This window comes from Fringilla coelebs (genome assembly GCF_963513975.1).
Source record: "Fringilla coelebs genome assembly, chromosome: 3".
In the NCBI taxonomy this organism is placed as follows: Eukaryota; Metazoa; Chordata; class Aves; order Passeriformes; family Fringillidae; genus Fringilla; species Fringilla coelebs.
The window spans coordinates 45,857,091-45,874,050 of NC_140030.1; the positions used below are offsets into that span (position 1 = coordinate 45,857,091).

General features: G+C 34.1%; 1 protein-coding gene across 1 annotated transcript in view; it reads right to left on the minus strand.

Moving 5' to 3' along the window:
• Nucleotides 1-16,960, minus strand: part of AK9 (adenylate kinase 9) — a gene marked incomplete at both ends in the record, with an annotated part of 59,370 nt that overhangs the window by 31,564 nt on the left and 10,846 nt on the right. The window contains 10 exons of the mRNA XM_084202000.1: nt 3,692-3,756; nt 4,145-4,253; nt 6,787-6,943; nt 7,663-7,796; nt 9,678-9,831; nt 10,261-10,441; nt 10,522-10,661; nt 12,513-12,614; nt 14,608-14,682; nt 16,735-16,860. Coding sequence (XP_084058126.1) covers nt 3,692-3,756; nt 4,145-4,253; nt 6,787-6,943; nt 7,663-7,796; nt 9,678-9,831; nt 10,261-10,441; nt 10,522-10,661; nt 12,513-12,614; nt 14,608-14,682; nt 16,735-16,860 — 1,243 coding nt within the window. The remainder of the gene's footprint in view (nt 1-3,691; nt 3,757-4,144; nt 4,254-6,786; nt 6,944-7,662; nt 7,797-9,677; nt 9,832-10,260; nt 10,442-10,521; nt 10,662-12,512; nt 12,615-14,607; nt 14,683-16,734; nt 16,861-16,960) is intronic.

Consider the following 16,960-nt stretch of genomic DNA (forward strand, 5'->3'; position numbering starts at 1 on the left):
TTATTTTTTGCTGTTATTGTTTCAAATATCTTACTGAATTTAACATGATGATAAAAATTAAAAAAGCAAGAAAATAGAATAAAAGCTCAAGAGAAGGGTATTGATTCAACCCTCCACTATCTGTAATGAGAAAGGAGATCAATATTAAAGAGTTGGGATTCAATATTAAAGAGTATATAACTAATAATGATCTTAAAAGCTGTGAAAGCACAAGCATGAGAGGTGACATCTGGAATTACGAGCCCAGCTGCAAATTTATTTTTGCCAAGAACTTCTGCCCAAAGAGCAAGAGCAGCAGAAGAGACATGAGTGAAAATGGGGTTGTACAAACAGACCAGCCTGAGCTACTGAGGCACAAGCATGTGTGCTCCAGTTGAGTTTGCTATAGATAGGAAGTAATCTCTGGCAGAAATGTGGCAGGAAAAGAATATGCCAAGTATTACTTCAGGAAGATTGGAGAGAACCCACAGATCTGCCTGAAGCTGAGAACTCCTCTACAACAGCTGAAATATAGTCTCATGAATTGCTATAGCTGTCTCCTAGTATAAATAGAGTCACACATGCAAAGCTTCTGCAAAAATGCTTAAATAAAAAAAATCCTGAAATAAAGTCTGTCAGAATAATTGTGTCAAAGGACATGAAAAAATCTACGAGGCTATAATTTTCAGTGAGACATTACAAGCAAGAGTTACCACATAAATTGATTTCTATATCTTTAGCAGACATTTCAGCATTGAACTTAGCTTCTTAACTCACTTAAATACATTTGTTAGATTTACATGAAGTCTCCTTCTCCAGTAACTTTTACTCTCATTAAGACATGTGGAAGTACTTTGTTCATCACTGGAAGCATTTTTTCCTTTTAAACACAGACAATATTATAAACTTGAATATGTTCAGTGCTGAATCAACCCTGGATTCCACTGACATTACAAAAATTGTGATTATTAAAATGTGCATCTATTTATATAGAATAGAATAGAACTGTTTCAGTTGGAAGGGTCCTACAATCATCTAGTGCTCATCAACTGAGCAATTCAGGGCTGACCAACAGTTTAAACGTGTTATTAGTGGCATTTCCTAAATGTTTCTTAAACGGTTTGGGGCATCAGTCACATCTCTAGAAGTCCTGTTCTGGTGTTTTACCACCTTCTCAGTAAAGAAACACTTCCTGATGCCCAATCTAAGCCTCTCCTGGTGCAACTTTGAGCCATTCCCATAGGATACCATATATGAGAGACTGAAAGAGTATGATTTGGGCTCTGGAGTATTTTTTCTGAGCTATCTTTTTTATATTATAACTGCTATATATTATAAAAACCCAACAAACTGGAAACATGTGAACTGTGAACATTTATCTATATTGCTGTAAAGACATGTCAAATGGGAGAAAAGCTGCAGTCAATGTGCTGATGGCACTACATGTGAAATAAAACTATGTCAGGCTAAGAGCAGCATGACTGAAGTGTTTTGGTGAGTCAGTGTTTGATTATTGAAATAAAATGTAGGTGTAGGAAAACATGATTTTCTCTGAACAAGGACTTAAGATGTCTTAAGACCACATGACATTATTACTTCTATAATCATTAAATGTCATTTTGATGTACTCAGATCAACATTATTTAGATATTTCAAACTACTATGAAATAACTTTGTTATTTGAGACGAGGATGACAAAGTATCTTTGTAGAAGCCTTTATATTTAATACTATAGGATTTATTAACTTTGGAGAAAAGCTATGTGTTTTATTAGAAACTATAAACAGGTATAATGTGGATTTTTTTAAAAGCTTACATGCAATTTAAAGAACCCTAGAAAGCTACAGTATTTTTTTTCACAGAGTAGGTGAAATGTTACCTCATTAAAATTTAAAAGCATACTACCTTATTCAGTCCATCTTATACTACTTTTACAACTTAGGCCTTATTAAATATATATGTAAAATAAATGCCAGACAAGATCAGGAGAGAGAACATATGTAAGACATACTGGTAATACAGAACTTATGCTTGGCCATAGTAATTTTGTAAAGAAACAAGTATGTTGTGTTTGAAAAAAAAAAAGGCAATAGCTGTCTAGATTCTTGATGAGAAAAAAATTAAAGTGGGAATTCCTCTCCAGGCCTTGGGTGATAATTTAGGCTATGAATGGGAAATCTCGAGACTGTACAGTAGAAAAAGAAAATACTCCAAAGTCCCCAGCCTAGGTCTTAATATAGAGACAGATATTTATGTATGGTACTTCATCATGACAGCTGATCCAAATCAGACAGAAACATTCTTCTAAGAAGCTAGGCAGTGATTAAAGAAGACTAAGAGGGAAGTAAAACTGCAGCTTTTTGGACTATTGAGGTTCAAACCTCATTGAAACTAACTGGAACTAACTCTAAGCCTCAATCCAACTGACAGAATCTAAGGTGCAAAAATCCAGCCTATTTGTGACAGTTGGTCTGCTGCCAAAATCTCACTCCTTACAGATTATTCACTTCTGCCCAAGACAATTATATTTTCTCTGTTGGAAACTAAGTAAAACACAATTCTGATATAAAGCAGGATCTTTACAGGAAACAAAAAAATATGTGGCTCTGTCAATATAGAAAGCAACAAAGTAAGAACATATTTATCCAAAATGTTTTATTTATGTTGTTACCAGAGGGGAAACCTCACATAATACACAGAATTCCATTAGTTTTTATGGTGTTATGTTGCTAAAGACTAATCTCCATAAGCACAAAGGAGGGGAGAAACAATGACAGATAGGTGAACCCCCAAAACTTAATCACAACAAATATAACCTTGACTTGATACCCCACAGGGCCATTAGAAGATGATGATGAAGGCATTGTCTGGATGTGAAATCTACTGAGATGGGTCATCCCAAGAAGCTCTCTGGCTGAGGTGTATTACTGCCTACAGGGCATGAGATTCATTCAGGGATGTCTAGGGGAAAGCAGTTTAGTATTGTGGGAGATTTATAACATTAGGCAGCTTTCCTGAGAAGGCAAGGAGAAGGAAAGAACAAAGTGGATTGGATCCACTAGCATGGATTATAGAATAAGAAGAGGATGAAAGGGAAATGGGAACACATGTTCAGACTCATTGCATGGTCCTGGGGACACGGAGCTGCCACAGCCTTGCCTCTGCTGGGCTTTTAGATTCAGCAATTCATAATGTGTGTTGCTATCAGATTGAGCAAATCCCAATTCATGTTAAGAGAGACACTGCTGAACTGATTTCCATTCCCTTTTAACTACTTCAGGTTGAGCTTACTGGAGGAAGACCAGAGAATCAGATAATTTTGTGATTTTTCTCATTAACTATTGACTAAGTTTCAGCAATACTTTGTAACTTTTAAAGAGCTAGAGATTTTTTGATAAGTAAGTTTTGATAAGTAAGTTTTTGATAAGTTTCAAGACAGTTAATAACCCACTTAGAAAAGTTACTAGAGGAGACAGAATCCCATTTTTTGGATTTATTGAAAACTGCACCAGTGCTGGCTGATTTAATGGAAATCATCTCTATTCTGTAACATCCATGAGGAATGACACAAAGAAATGTGTGAAGAGAGTACCAGTGAAGAGAGTAACAAAAGTCATTTTTCTAGATGCTGAATGCAAAAAAGGAAAACAAAACTGGAAAATCAAACCACTAAATGATTGAGACACATAATTAGAAGTCAAATGATACACACCTTTCTCCTCAGCAGCAGCTGGAGACTGATCTTCCTCTGATGTCAGTGTTTCTTCCATTTCTTCGCTGTAAATAAAAGTTTATTTAAGATCATTACAAATATTACTAAAGCAAGTTGCAGATATATTAAACATAAAGATGTGGAAATATAATTTTTGTAGTAAAAAATAAAAATCATATGAATTTTATTATCTAAAATTTTCTTGTCTCACTGCATTAAAAGGTTGGACTAATGAAAGGATAATGAAAAAGCATTTAGAAAGAGATTTTACTGCCACCATATGTACTGATATAAATGTAATATTCCCCAATGACAACAGATATTGGATTATTTCCAATATATGATAACTAGTCTTATAATTTGTGTGATAAATGCACTGATACCTTTAACACAAAGTGAGGCTGGAATTTTCTTGTGCTCATTTTATATATTCAGATATTCAGAATATTTTACCTTGCATCATCTTCTTTATTTTCTAATGCTTCATGTGTTGGTCTTTCCAAAATCTTAGAATTATTTTCATTCCTACTTGCTAGGTATGCTCTGCGTAGCATACAGGCTCCTGCAGCACAATTGCATGAAAATAATGACTTTAATGCATCTGTATAAAACTGAAGTCATTGTGCTAGGAATATCAATTAATAAATTGTTGACAACTTTCTTTTAAAGTCAACAAAAAGTATATATACCACTGAAGAGTTATGACGCTGTTGATTTATACAATTTTCAAGCTTTTTTTCAATTTAAAGCACCAAAAAACTGAATCTGGAATATTGGAAGGTTATGAAGGCTGTAAAGGGAGACAAAACTGAAATGATTTATCTTAAACTTTCATATATCATGTGTTACTCTGACATTTATTTTATTTGCAAGTGTACAAAGAATGCTATGAAGAAAAGTGAAAACCATTCAAATAAAAATATGCATAAATAATGTGCATACCTCTACTACTGCAGCTGTTTGGCAGAAATTAAGAGTAGGCTGTTCCTACTAGGAACTCTACTGATTTATTTACTTTGACAAATAGATTTATATATGGCTGTGTGCTGAAATCTGTTTTCATCAGTGGACTTACCAGAGTTTAGACTAGGTCAGGGAACAGATTACAAAGCAATGACTCAAATGCTGTGAAAATGTAAACTTCACAACTACATGATTATTTAAATGACAGAAATGAGTGGGAATCAAGTAAAGAGTCAACACAATTGTGCAAATAAAAAGAATAAAGTGAAACAAAATAGCTAAATTCAAGGAAATGTATCCATAAGCAAAAAGCTACATTTTTTAGTCAAATTTTTATACTACCAAGAGTGTAAAATAGGTTGTTCACATTACAGTAAGTAGTTCAGAGCTAGGCTTTGAGAACTAGGGGAAATGGCAGAGAGGTGTATACTGCAGGAAGGAAGCACATAGCAGGAAGGCTCTAGAGAGGCCTTATTTGAAAGCCTCTGCTATGAATTCCCAAATTCTTCCCTTCAGAAAATAAAAAATAAAAAAGAAAATATATTTTTTTTTAAAAAAGGAGTAGTTACTGACCAGAAAAGAGACAACCTTTTTTCTATCCAACTAATTCACTAATTTGTTAAATTCTGAGAAGTGAAGAGAAATTTAATATAATTCTGAAAACATCTCTCCCACCTCAGTGCTCTCCCTGCAGTACAGGCTAGAGGTAGACTCCTGATGTTTATTATTTAGCACACTGTATTGACATTTCATTACCATATACCAACTACAGGAAGGAGATGCTTTTTGTGATTGTATGAAAGGACAATGCACTGTGTCCCAGAAACTAGGTTCATGAACATTTCAAGAAGCTTGGAATGGCTGGGAAACAAAGATGAGGCATGGAAATGCAATTTGCCCCTAGGTTCTTTCCAAAAGTGTCTGAGATGAAGTCTTGAATGACAGCTTCTGCAAACACAGATTTCTGACAAACACTGGATCTAGAACTTTCTCATAGAAATGTTTAGCCAGTATTTGGTCTGTGTGAGCTCTGGCCACACTGAAACACTTTTAGTTACAAAATTTCACAAAGCTGTGTGACTAAGTTGTTTAGGTACTATTCCTGAGTTGAGAGGATGATTTGCTGATCAGCTGACATACTTCTTGAAAGCTGGAGTTTTTTAATGTAAGAAACCTGTTCTGAGTAAACTGTGTAACCTTGATTTTCTCAGGTTGATTTTTATATTCAGGGACAAGAGTTTGAAAAGATCTCTGGACTGATTCCAATGCTGGGCACCTAATGAGTTTTCTTGAACAATATGTGAATAGACCCATCATGCCTTTCTTCAATGGAAGTTTCTGCCACTGAAAGATTTTTTGAGAATAGACTGGGTTGCACAGGTGATGATCAAACATTGCCAACGATCAGTTAAACTTGTGGTGAGGTATGAATCAAGCAAATAGGATCCATGAAGACACGATTTGATAGACAAACTATGAGCAGCACATGAATGTGTTCAGTTATTGATGCTTGGTGTCAATCTTCCTTTTGGATGGAAAGAATAAAGTAAAAATCCCTTACTCTGAATTCATGGATACAAAGCCATTGTATCCATCTGGGTAGGAAGTTACTGAGGTTTATTTTTGATCCCAGAATGGAGGACAGGATATTCCTGCATACAAGTACTTCTCCCCCTTGCCTCTTCTCTCAAGCTGAGAAATTTCATACCTCTAACCTGATTTTGCAAATGGGAAAACCAAGGCAGATAAATTTGACCAACAGCCCCATCACAAGATAGTGGCCAGCCAGCCAGCCAGCCAAAGAATACAAAAATCTGATGCTACAAGAGTCTACTGGTATTTCCTGCTGGTTGTAAATAGGAGAAAAATGAAAACTGATTTAAAATGGGAGGAATCTTCTTTGCTGTTATAGCAAAGTATTTCTGGTTTAAATTCTGTGTAATTCCCTAACTCCAAATTGTAAGAAATTGTGGTACTCTTGTTGATTCACTGGATGATTCATTCTCCAGACCTTGAAGCTTTATAAATAGGACATAACTACTAGTTTTTCTCACAAGTATGTTTTATATACAGATATCAACACAGAAAAAAAGAAAGGAAATGTAAAGTTGCATTATGGTGCATTTACTAACCATCTTTTTGTGTATCCTTCAGACAGACAACAGTGTCAGGTAGAAGTCCTTTCTCTAATAAGGCTGACCAGTGGTCTTCTGACAGAGGGTAGTTATCCACTACCCACCCTCCTCTTTCTGAAGCACCAGGAAACCTGTCTTTGTTCGTCTTCATAAGCTGTTAGAAAATGTCACATTCAGGAATATAAAAAGACTTAATGAGCTGTACAAAAAAGACAGCACAATACAAAATTACTTTCTAAATGCTATGATTTTTCCTTATGTCATTTCAGGTCAATAAAAAGTAAAACATTTATAACTTTATATGTCTGAATGAAATGAAAAACATTTTAAACAAGAAGAGACTAATGGAATAGTGATTTTTTTAAGCTTGCCTATAAAGAATTTACACTCCAGTTTCAATAGTTACATACCATTGAACAAATTCAAAACATTTAAAGATTCTTGGATAGATCATCATAAACAATTCTTTTCAAACTCTTACATCTGGTGTTCAGTTCTTTAATAGTGACTACAAATATAATAGAGCAAGCAGACAATGATCTGTCAGACAATTCTCCCAGCCGTTAACAATTTGTAGCTCAGGCAATTTGCAAGACAGAAATAATTTCTGTGAAAGTATGTGAATATATATATACGCATGCACACATATATTTTTATTTTATATAAAGAAGCTATAAAACAGTCTTCATTAGATTTGTCTTTCATGATCTTCTTCAGTGTCTCCTCAATCCTATGTAAGCTTTTGGGCTATGTGATATAAAGGAAACAGATCTCTCAAATGGAAAAACTAAGAACATATATGGATAATGTATAAACTGTTAGAAGGTCATCTTAGGAAAAAAGTACTTTGCTACATAGTACTTGTAGTCTCACCTCTGCAATAGCTCCCTCCAGTGCTTCAGCGTACATTTGAAATAACATTATATCTTCAGAGAATGACACACTTTTCACGGCTCCTTCTAGCATGGCTTGAACTTCTGGGTGGTCAGCAGTTATCTCTGGTATTTCTAACACCATAGATTTTAAAAAATTTTAAAATGAACTTCACGGAGAAAATTTGAAATTAGGACTTAAATAAAGCATTATATCATAACTTCAGCACAGCATACATTTTTAAGCAACCCACAATTGCTCTGAGAAAGAAACAAACACCACTTCTTAATGCAGATGTAGAGTGTGTCTCATAAACTAAGATCTTTGTTTGCTCTCTCAGTATAAAAAACACAACCTTTTTAACTATACAGTATTTGCCATCTCTAAGCTAAATATTGTTTCAATATGAACAGAATGACATTTTTGTACCAGAATAATCAGGCATTTACAGCACGCTAGAATTTCCATTGATTTTATTTCCCTTTGGTTCCTAAATCAAAAGGTTTACCTAACTAATTTTTCAATCAGTACAAATTTTACATCAGGCAGTGTATTTTAAACAATAAAGTAGCCTGCATTCCCTATGATGAGCAGAACATTAATATTTTTCCATATTTTCTTATTAATTGCTGGCACAACAACTATAATTATTTTAAAGCTTTATAAGGAATACTCACAGTTAACTCACAATTAATTTGATAAAATTTGGTGAAGAACTGTTTTAGCCAACTGCAGTATCTACCATGAGTGTAATTTGGAAAAAATGCCTTATTTAGTTTCTGTCTTTATGTCAAGATTTTTCAATGACTGTACACTTTTTACATGCACAAATGTACACATTTATCAGGTTATTTTTGCCAAGTTACAAGGTGCCTAGAAAAGGGGCAGCATCTTTATAATTTCCTTTTAGTGCAATACAACAATTTCCATTCTGCAAAAAAACTCAGTGCAGCCCAAACCCAAACATCTCCTTATCTACTAAAAAATTCTGAAACAATCTTATGCTACAAAAAGATATCTAAGGGAAAATACATCCTCTGTTTTGCAATAAAATTTTTAATTAGGACTAATTTCTCATTAATTCATCCCTGTCCTCAAAAGTATTTACATAGTCAGGAATCTGGAATGTAACCCTGTTTAACTGTTTCAATTTTGGTGTCATAACTCATCATTATTCTTACTGTGATGCCAATGATTTTTTTATCATTGTCAGCACCAGTTTTGCAGCACTAGAGGAATACACTGACCTCTTGTTAGATGTATCTACCCATGTGAAAGTCAAACACAATTCCTTGCTAAGATGAATAAGGCAAAATTGCCCCATTGTCCACTGGAACCATAACTAGAGCTAACTATAGAAAGGCAATTCTAATTCAATGGAGTACTTTCATTTCAAAAGAAAAAATTTTGAAAAGGCTCCACTGAACTTCCTTGGAAAAAACACAAACTTTGCTCAAAAGATACTAAAATAACATATTATTTTCACCTTTGCAATATATTTATTGAATTTGTCAAACTGCAGAAAACTAGGCAGCTTAAGAAGTCTAAATGTGACCAGAGCTGGAGCGACTTATGAATGTGCCATCTGTGGCAGCATAATTGGAAGGCTGCTCCAAGGTGAAAAATCTGTATATTGTGGATTCACATTAGTCCAGCTGACAAGCTGCTTTTTGGATGAGAATTTCATTTTTGCAGAGATTTAACTAGTCAGAAAGTCATTAAAATGGAATGTCTTCAACCAGTGTCAGTCAGTACCATTTCTTCTTTCAGCTCAGAGTTCAGAAAACTCTTTTTGACATGGCTCTCAAATTCAAAGGATTTTTATATATATATGTAAAAACCACTGAATTTTACTAAGCTATTCCCTTCACTGCACGCTCTTTTAGTTCATATTTAATGCCCAGTAATCATAACAACTTCTTCAACTTTTTCAAGTCAAAGTGACAACAACTGCTTTAGTTAATTAATGTAAAGCAAATAAGACAGCTTCAAAGACCACAGAACAGCTTATTCACCTGATTCTTCTGATTGTTCTTCTGATTGTTGTTCTGATTCCAATCTATCTTTCACTGCTGCTATAGCCTTTTCTATTGCATCCTTTCGCAATTCCTCAGCTTTTTTTTCTTTTGATTCTTTATATTGTTGAATGAGTATGTCCATATCAAGAACCTAGTGAAATGATTTGAAAAAATACAAATATCACAGAAGACAAATACAGCATCTGATCCAACGTTTATAAAATAAAATGGTTTTAGAAAAGCTCTGCAGATTTCAGAAAAATTTACACGCAATTCAAGTGCAGGGTTGGGGTTTTTTTGAGAAAATAATTATTTTCGATTTGATTTATATTTAATTATCTTAGATACAAAAGTTATTTAGAGTATTCTAATTCTAAGACAACTGCAACGTAATAGGGCATATAAAAATATTCTTGATCTGTAGCTACTTTTATAAAAAGATCTAATTCCACTAAAATCCTGTGTTTCCTCTCTAATCCCTATATTTGTAATGTGAATATTGACAGCATGGCAAGAATGTGCTTAACTGACTGACAAGCCCCAGCTGATACTCTGCCACATAAGACATTTATGAACCTACCTTTCCTTTATAATTGTGTGCAATTTCATTACAAATAGTTGTTCTTCCAGAGAATGGAGGACCAAATACGAATACTTTACAAGGAGAAACTGGCATTGGAGGTAAGAGGTAAGGCCGTGGATTCAACACAAATTTGTTCAAGGCCTCTTGGGATGACAGTACATACATTTTACCTAGAAAACTTAAAACAGAAGAGAAGCTGGTGGATATAAACATCCCATAAAAGAGATATGAAAACTAAGAGTGTCAAATTCCACTAACCTGACAGCAAACTCTGGGTTTCCCATTATAAAGTCCCCTTCCTTTAGAGCCACGGGACACACTTGTCCCCACCTGCTCCTACGCCATCGGTATCTGGGCGCTATCAGCTTGCAAGATGACAGAGCCCGGAGAAGTTCATCCTGTTTATTAGCAATAATTGCAAGTGTAATTTTTGTCTGAAGCTACATATGCCTTTTTATTAGACTTTTTTGAAACATTTTGATGGAAAATAAGCAAACTTAAAAAGAAAAACACATTATGGTTTTTTGAACATTTAAATAAAAATTATTTATTTCAGAATTGTAGGACAGTTTTAAAGAGAAATTACTTGGTTTTTCAGGTCTGTTTAAAAGAAATAGTACTTAAAATAGTTCCTGTAGGTTTTACTTATTATTTTTGGAAGCTTAAAATGGTAAAGAGCCATTTATTGAAGACAAAAGAAAATGGCTAAGATTTCTTCTAAAGGGTTTGAAAAAAGGACCATTATCTGTGCCAGGGAATAGCAATATTAAAATATCTCTTTTAGCCATGCAGAAATATAATATGATAGAAATAAGTTTAATAGCCTTTTTACAGAATGTGAATAGTGAGTGAATCTTAAAGTCATGGTGACTCTAAATTCAGAATAGTATTGACAATTGCTGGCTGTGAGGAGCTGCAGAAGAACTTTAAGTACTCACAAAGGCAGGCATTAAAATAGCACTTTTACACAGAAAGCTATGAATTTTCACTGACTGTCACTACTCAGAAATAGATCCCTCTGTGAAAGCATTTTTTCAATGCCCAAGAGCAGTCAGAAAACCAACTTGAATGTTAGGAAGGTTGAGCACAAAGAGAATAGATGATAAAGGTTTATGTGTAAATTGTTTAAATATTACCCTTGTCTTTACTGCAATGTGCCTCCTGCTGCCCTAATCTCAGAAAGGAAACAGCAAAACTGAATAAGTTTCAGAAAAAGGTAATATAATTTATCAATTCCACAACAAGCTTGTTGCATAAGAAGGAATAAAATTATACAGACTGGAATTCTTCAGTATAGCTATGTAAGAGGAGGACAGAAATCTGAACTCATGAGTTGTTAGAGGGCAGATGTAGAAAACCAAACTGTTCACTGACTTCAGCATGGAGGACACTGAACTAAAAGGCTGCAGGTTCAACACAAAGAGAAGCAATTCTGTGCATAATGTTCAGTCACGATGCAGAACACTTTGCCCTGAATACTGTGGTTACTCAAAGCTTACACACAAGCTAAAACACACTAACTAAATAATAAATACAGATGACCTCTGACACAGAAAGTCTTTCACTTGTGAATTTGTTAAGAACTGAGAAAACAGAAAAGTGAAGGAAGGGGTATTTCTCTGAAAATGTGGGGTCTCCCCATTACACTTCTATTCATATATTCAGAGTTTTGTTTCAGAAATAGGAAAGATGATCGGAACTAAATATAGATGACGAGATTCATGCAAAACTTCTGGCTTTCAGGTTTATTTGGAAGGGACACAAATTATAATTGCCATGATTCAGCAAAATTCAGCAGTAACTTGTCAGGTTTCTAATTAATTACAGGAAAATAGAACAAGTGTAATCTCAGGCAGAATGTTGCTATATTTGGATTAGCATGTTGATTCTTATTCAGGAAAAGAGCAGACTGAGCTAAGAGTCAGTTGCTGAGATTGTTATCCTTTGGCTAAAGTTTCTTAATTTCCTTGGAAGGAATTATTTTTTCCTCAATTACTAAAACAAACCTTCTGTTCAAAGTTTTATTATAATTATTACATGGTTCTCTGGGAATCACAGGGGTTTTTTTATTTTTATACTTTTTAAGTGGACTTCGGTCCCAGAATGACTTTAAATTCTCATTTCTGAAAGGCCAATACTGCATGGTAAAACAAGCTGGTTGCTGTGAAACAAAGATGCTGTAATATAAGCTTATAGCAGAAAAGTAATTCTAGTTATTAGTCAGTCACACTTTAGAAAAGCACACTTACATTTTGCTTTCCCTCCAGCATTTCTTCTTCTTCTTCACTTTGGAGTCTGATTACAGGAGCTGCATTTTGAACTTCCATAGACTCAAGTCGGCCTACCACTGTCTGGAAATAAAATATAAAATAAAATATATAATTTAGTACCATTCTGGAAAAACAGAAACTTCACAGACACTGAAGGATTTGATCTGCAGCCTTAGAAGAAGCTAAGATTAATGTAAAAATACAACACACAGATATTAAGCAGAAAAATAATAAATTTATATTTCTATAGTTGTAGGTGAGAATGTGCCTTAAGTAAGTGAGAAACTGTACTGAAAAGATGGTGAAGGGTTTATAATATAATGGTGTGGTTGTACAGAGTAAGCTAAGAGTTTAGAAGTTAAAATAGAAGCATGTGTGTGCCTATGAATTAGAAGTCCATTAGAAGTCTCCCCGGTGCAGCAGAAGTAAGGAAAGGTGATAGGTTAGAAAAGCAAAATAAATCCCATGGTAACTGTCTACTGGTTTAAAAATTATATATTGCCTTATAACAAAGAAACTTGTGACTACTCTTGAGCTATGGCCAAATGCTTGCTCCTCTAAAATCTCATGGCCTCTGAGATTGATGTTCATTGAGCAATAAATTGTTCTTAGCTTGAAAACAGTCCCATCCCTTCATTTCTAGCAGCAACAATGATAAATCAGAACTGCTTTTGTCTTCAGAAGGGCCCCTAAAAATCTACTTAAAATTGTTACTTATTATTTATACAATGGCTCGGTGTTTATGTAAACACCGAGGCCCAGTTTTTAACTCAGACCCATGCTAGTTATTGAGCTGAGTTTTAAGAAGCTATTTGGTAGATACAGGCAGTGCAAAAGCCAAAACACAGCCCTCCTGTCTCCTCATTATGCTGTGAATCCCAAGCCTACTAAAGGACAAGACTGTGAAGGTTCTCCCACGGTAGGGCAAATACTCAGAGGAGCTCCAATTGGAAAAAGAGGCAAATCTCTTTGGGAAATCAGATTAGGCACATTCAGAACCAATACAACTTTGGTAGTTTATTTTGAAAGGTATTTAAACCACATATCTACCAATGAGAATCAGATGATATTTAAGTTTATTTGAATAGTTTCCTGAATGTAATATTGATTGAATGCAAATATTCCTGAAATGAAAAAACAAATTCTGTCATGTTTGGGCTAGTTTTATTATAGGCCTTTGCCTTACTTGTAGGTAAAATGGTTGGAATCATAACGTAACTTGATTGCATTTAAAATAAATTCTGTGTTGCAACATTCACAAACAGATCACAAATGAGGAAATTGTATGTTCTAATGCTGCAAAATTACTACTTTTTTTTTTTTCCCATAAGGCCACTCTTGGTAGAGTTAAGCATACACTGAAATAATTAACTTAGAGAATTATAATAATACAATTTATTTTAAACAGAGGAGAAAAAGCAGGAGAAGTTTACTTCCTACCTTGCCAAAACCAATCTCCTACTTAATTTTCAACCCCATACTCTAGGTTTCTGATTTGAAGCAACTTCTAGTTATGAGGCAGAGGATAAGATTATTTATCTTTAAAATTTATCATTGTAGGTTTTTTAACAGGAAGAACAAGTTGCTCTGTTACAAGCTAAAAATCTAGACACAAGCACTCAGCAGAATTCTTACAAGAATCAAAGGTCTTCTATAACATTGCAAAACAATATCAAAATTAATAAAAATTATATTCCATTATGCAAAGTATATTTTAGACACAAGTACCAAATAAACCAGTTTTGTAAATATATCATACCAAAACCATTTTAATTTCTCATTATAATTTACATTAATACAGATCAGAAAAAGTTATTGAAACCAGATGGACATAATACAAAAGTTTGTAGCCTGCCTAAAAATATTCTCATGCAACATATATGTAAGCCTGGAAGCAGAGTAGTGAATCTTACAATAGAGGAAGGAAAGCAAATATTTCAAAAGTCATGTTTTCTACTAGTAAATGAATGCGTTTTAAACACAACTTAAAATTTTGCCATCAGGAGAACAATTCACAGAATTGAGAAATTATTTTCTAGTGGAGGTTAACTTAGCTGGTGCATAGTTTACTTACATCCAAGACACGATCAGGTTCCTGCGTTCCATCCACTTCAATAAGGTATCGACAATCCTGGTAAGCCAACAATCCCTGTTAAAGAACATGCAGTCAATTGAGTATAGTTAGCCAGATAATGACACTGAGGCTCATTCTCTTCCTATACAGAGCAAAGGATGGACTCCTGGGCACTTCACCAAAATCAAGATTCATTAATGGTTTATAAAATCTTCTGGAGATTAACTTTTATGTGATGACAGATAAATACAGAGATAATTCCAAAACTGGAGTTACAATGGCTTCAGAAGATAAATAGCTTATATGTCTTAGCTCAAATGCAAGACACAGTAACATTTTGTGTATTAATTCAACTTTTAATTGTCTAACCACCTTAATTCTTTGCTGGAAAATGAAGACAATCTCAATTAATACATTTCTCAGAAATGCCAGTCAAGAGTCCAATGTTTTAATTTTGGTCCTGACTCCCAATTCCTTTAAAATTTGGACCATATATTTTAATTTTCTTGTTTGAAATTTTCACACTATAAATAATGTCTTAGACTAAAAAACTAGCCCATGTCAGTTGTTAATGCCTCTCTCTGAGAACTGAGAACACTCACTCCATTCCTGACAAATGATGGTCTAACCTCAAGCCTAAAATGTCCTATTCAAGGCGACTTTACACCTTTGTAGGTAATCTGTTCCAGTTCTTCACTACATTTATGGTCAGAGCTCATTTCCTGGCTCATTTCATCTAGTCTGTCTTCTATACTGTAAATTAAATCATCTGCTCTATTTTTGGTCGAAATAGATAATAACTAATTAATTCTTTCTAATGCTCCTCTAAAGAGAGGATAATAGTTTGTATTTCTCTTGCATACAATGGTCTTACAGTCTTACTGGTACATTCATAGTATCTGAATTTAAACAATAGCATTTTTTTATTGACTTAGTTTTGACTAACTAAATCCCCACAGATGGCGGATTGTCTGAAGTACTGAGGTCTAGCCAATTATTTCACATGTCGCCAATGTTCATTAGATTTCCTCCCTCACTGCAGTATTTCACATTTATTTCAGGTCATTTTAATCCCAAGAATTTATCAAGACATCTAAATTTCATTGTTTCAATTTCAATTTCATCACCTCAAACTCTGCCTGGGCCAGTTGATAACACCCTGTGTTCTTTTAATGTATTAGTGGACCACTAAGCATCTTCACCAACATATTCATCACTAGTGAACCCTAAGTGAACCCTACCAACTAGTGGGAATGTGTTGAAACTGTTGAAGTGTGGTATACATCCTAAAGTAATTTAGTCTAAACAACTTTCCATTAGCTCACTTATAGGAAATCCACATGAGATTGTGTAATGATTAAAGATACCACGTATTTTTGTTTTCCCCTTCACAGCAGTAACAAGTTTGTTACTCTAGCAAAGACCTTTACACCCCTTTTACACAATTTTATCTATAGGTTTAACTAATCCATAGTGAAATTTAAAGGCATAAACAGTAATTGTCAAGTGGGCATCAAACATGAAGATTTTGCAGTTGCTTGTACTAAGAGATTAAAACCAAAAAACTAAAAAAAAAAAAAAAACCACCGACCAAAAAACGCCCAACAAAACAAAACAAAAAACATACAGCAATTCCACTTTCCTGAACACAACACGGAAAAAAAATGTCATAGCTTCAGAAATTAAATAAGTAATAAAACAAATGAATGGGCTAATTACTGTGTATATAAATCTGCAGGCAATGAAGCAGGTGAGAAAGGGAATCTATTGGAGTGGGAGACAATGGATGTAGATTATTTATGGGATTGCATTCTGGAATGGACTCTGGTAATGACGATGAAACAATGGAGTCTTCAAATATTTCACTTACTATATTTAGAAAGCATTTGTGGCGGCAGGTATGGTTTCACTTTTAGAAGTCAAAGTTGATTATCTTGACTGCAGAATAGAAACAACACCTACAGATGACAGCTTTGTATCACTGATTTTAGAATAAATTTCAGAATTTGGGGCTATGTTGCAGCATGACCACCTCAATACAACAAATCTCAAACTAAAAAAACAATGAAAACAGTGCAAGATATTTAAAAATTCTTCTGTTATGCGTAATCATATCACTTTGCTTACTTCTAAATGAGGAAGTATTATATCCTTGTATATTCCAATTCTTTTCTCTGCATTTTCAAGAAAATCTTCAGGCCTGTGCACTAGTTGATAAAAAGGTTCTAATTTCTTACGTCGACCTTTTCCAGTCTGCAAAACAAAATTTCAGGACACAGAAATAATATATTAAAATAATTTTTGTCTTCACTCAAATTTTTAAAAAGTAGATTTGGAGAGTATTGCAATGAGT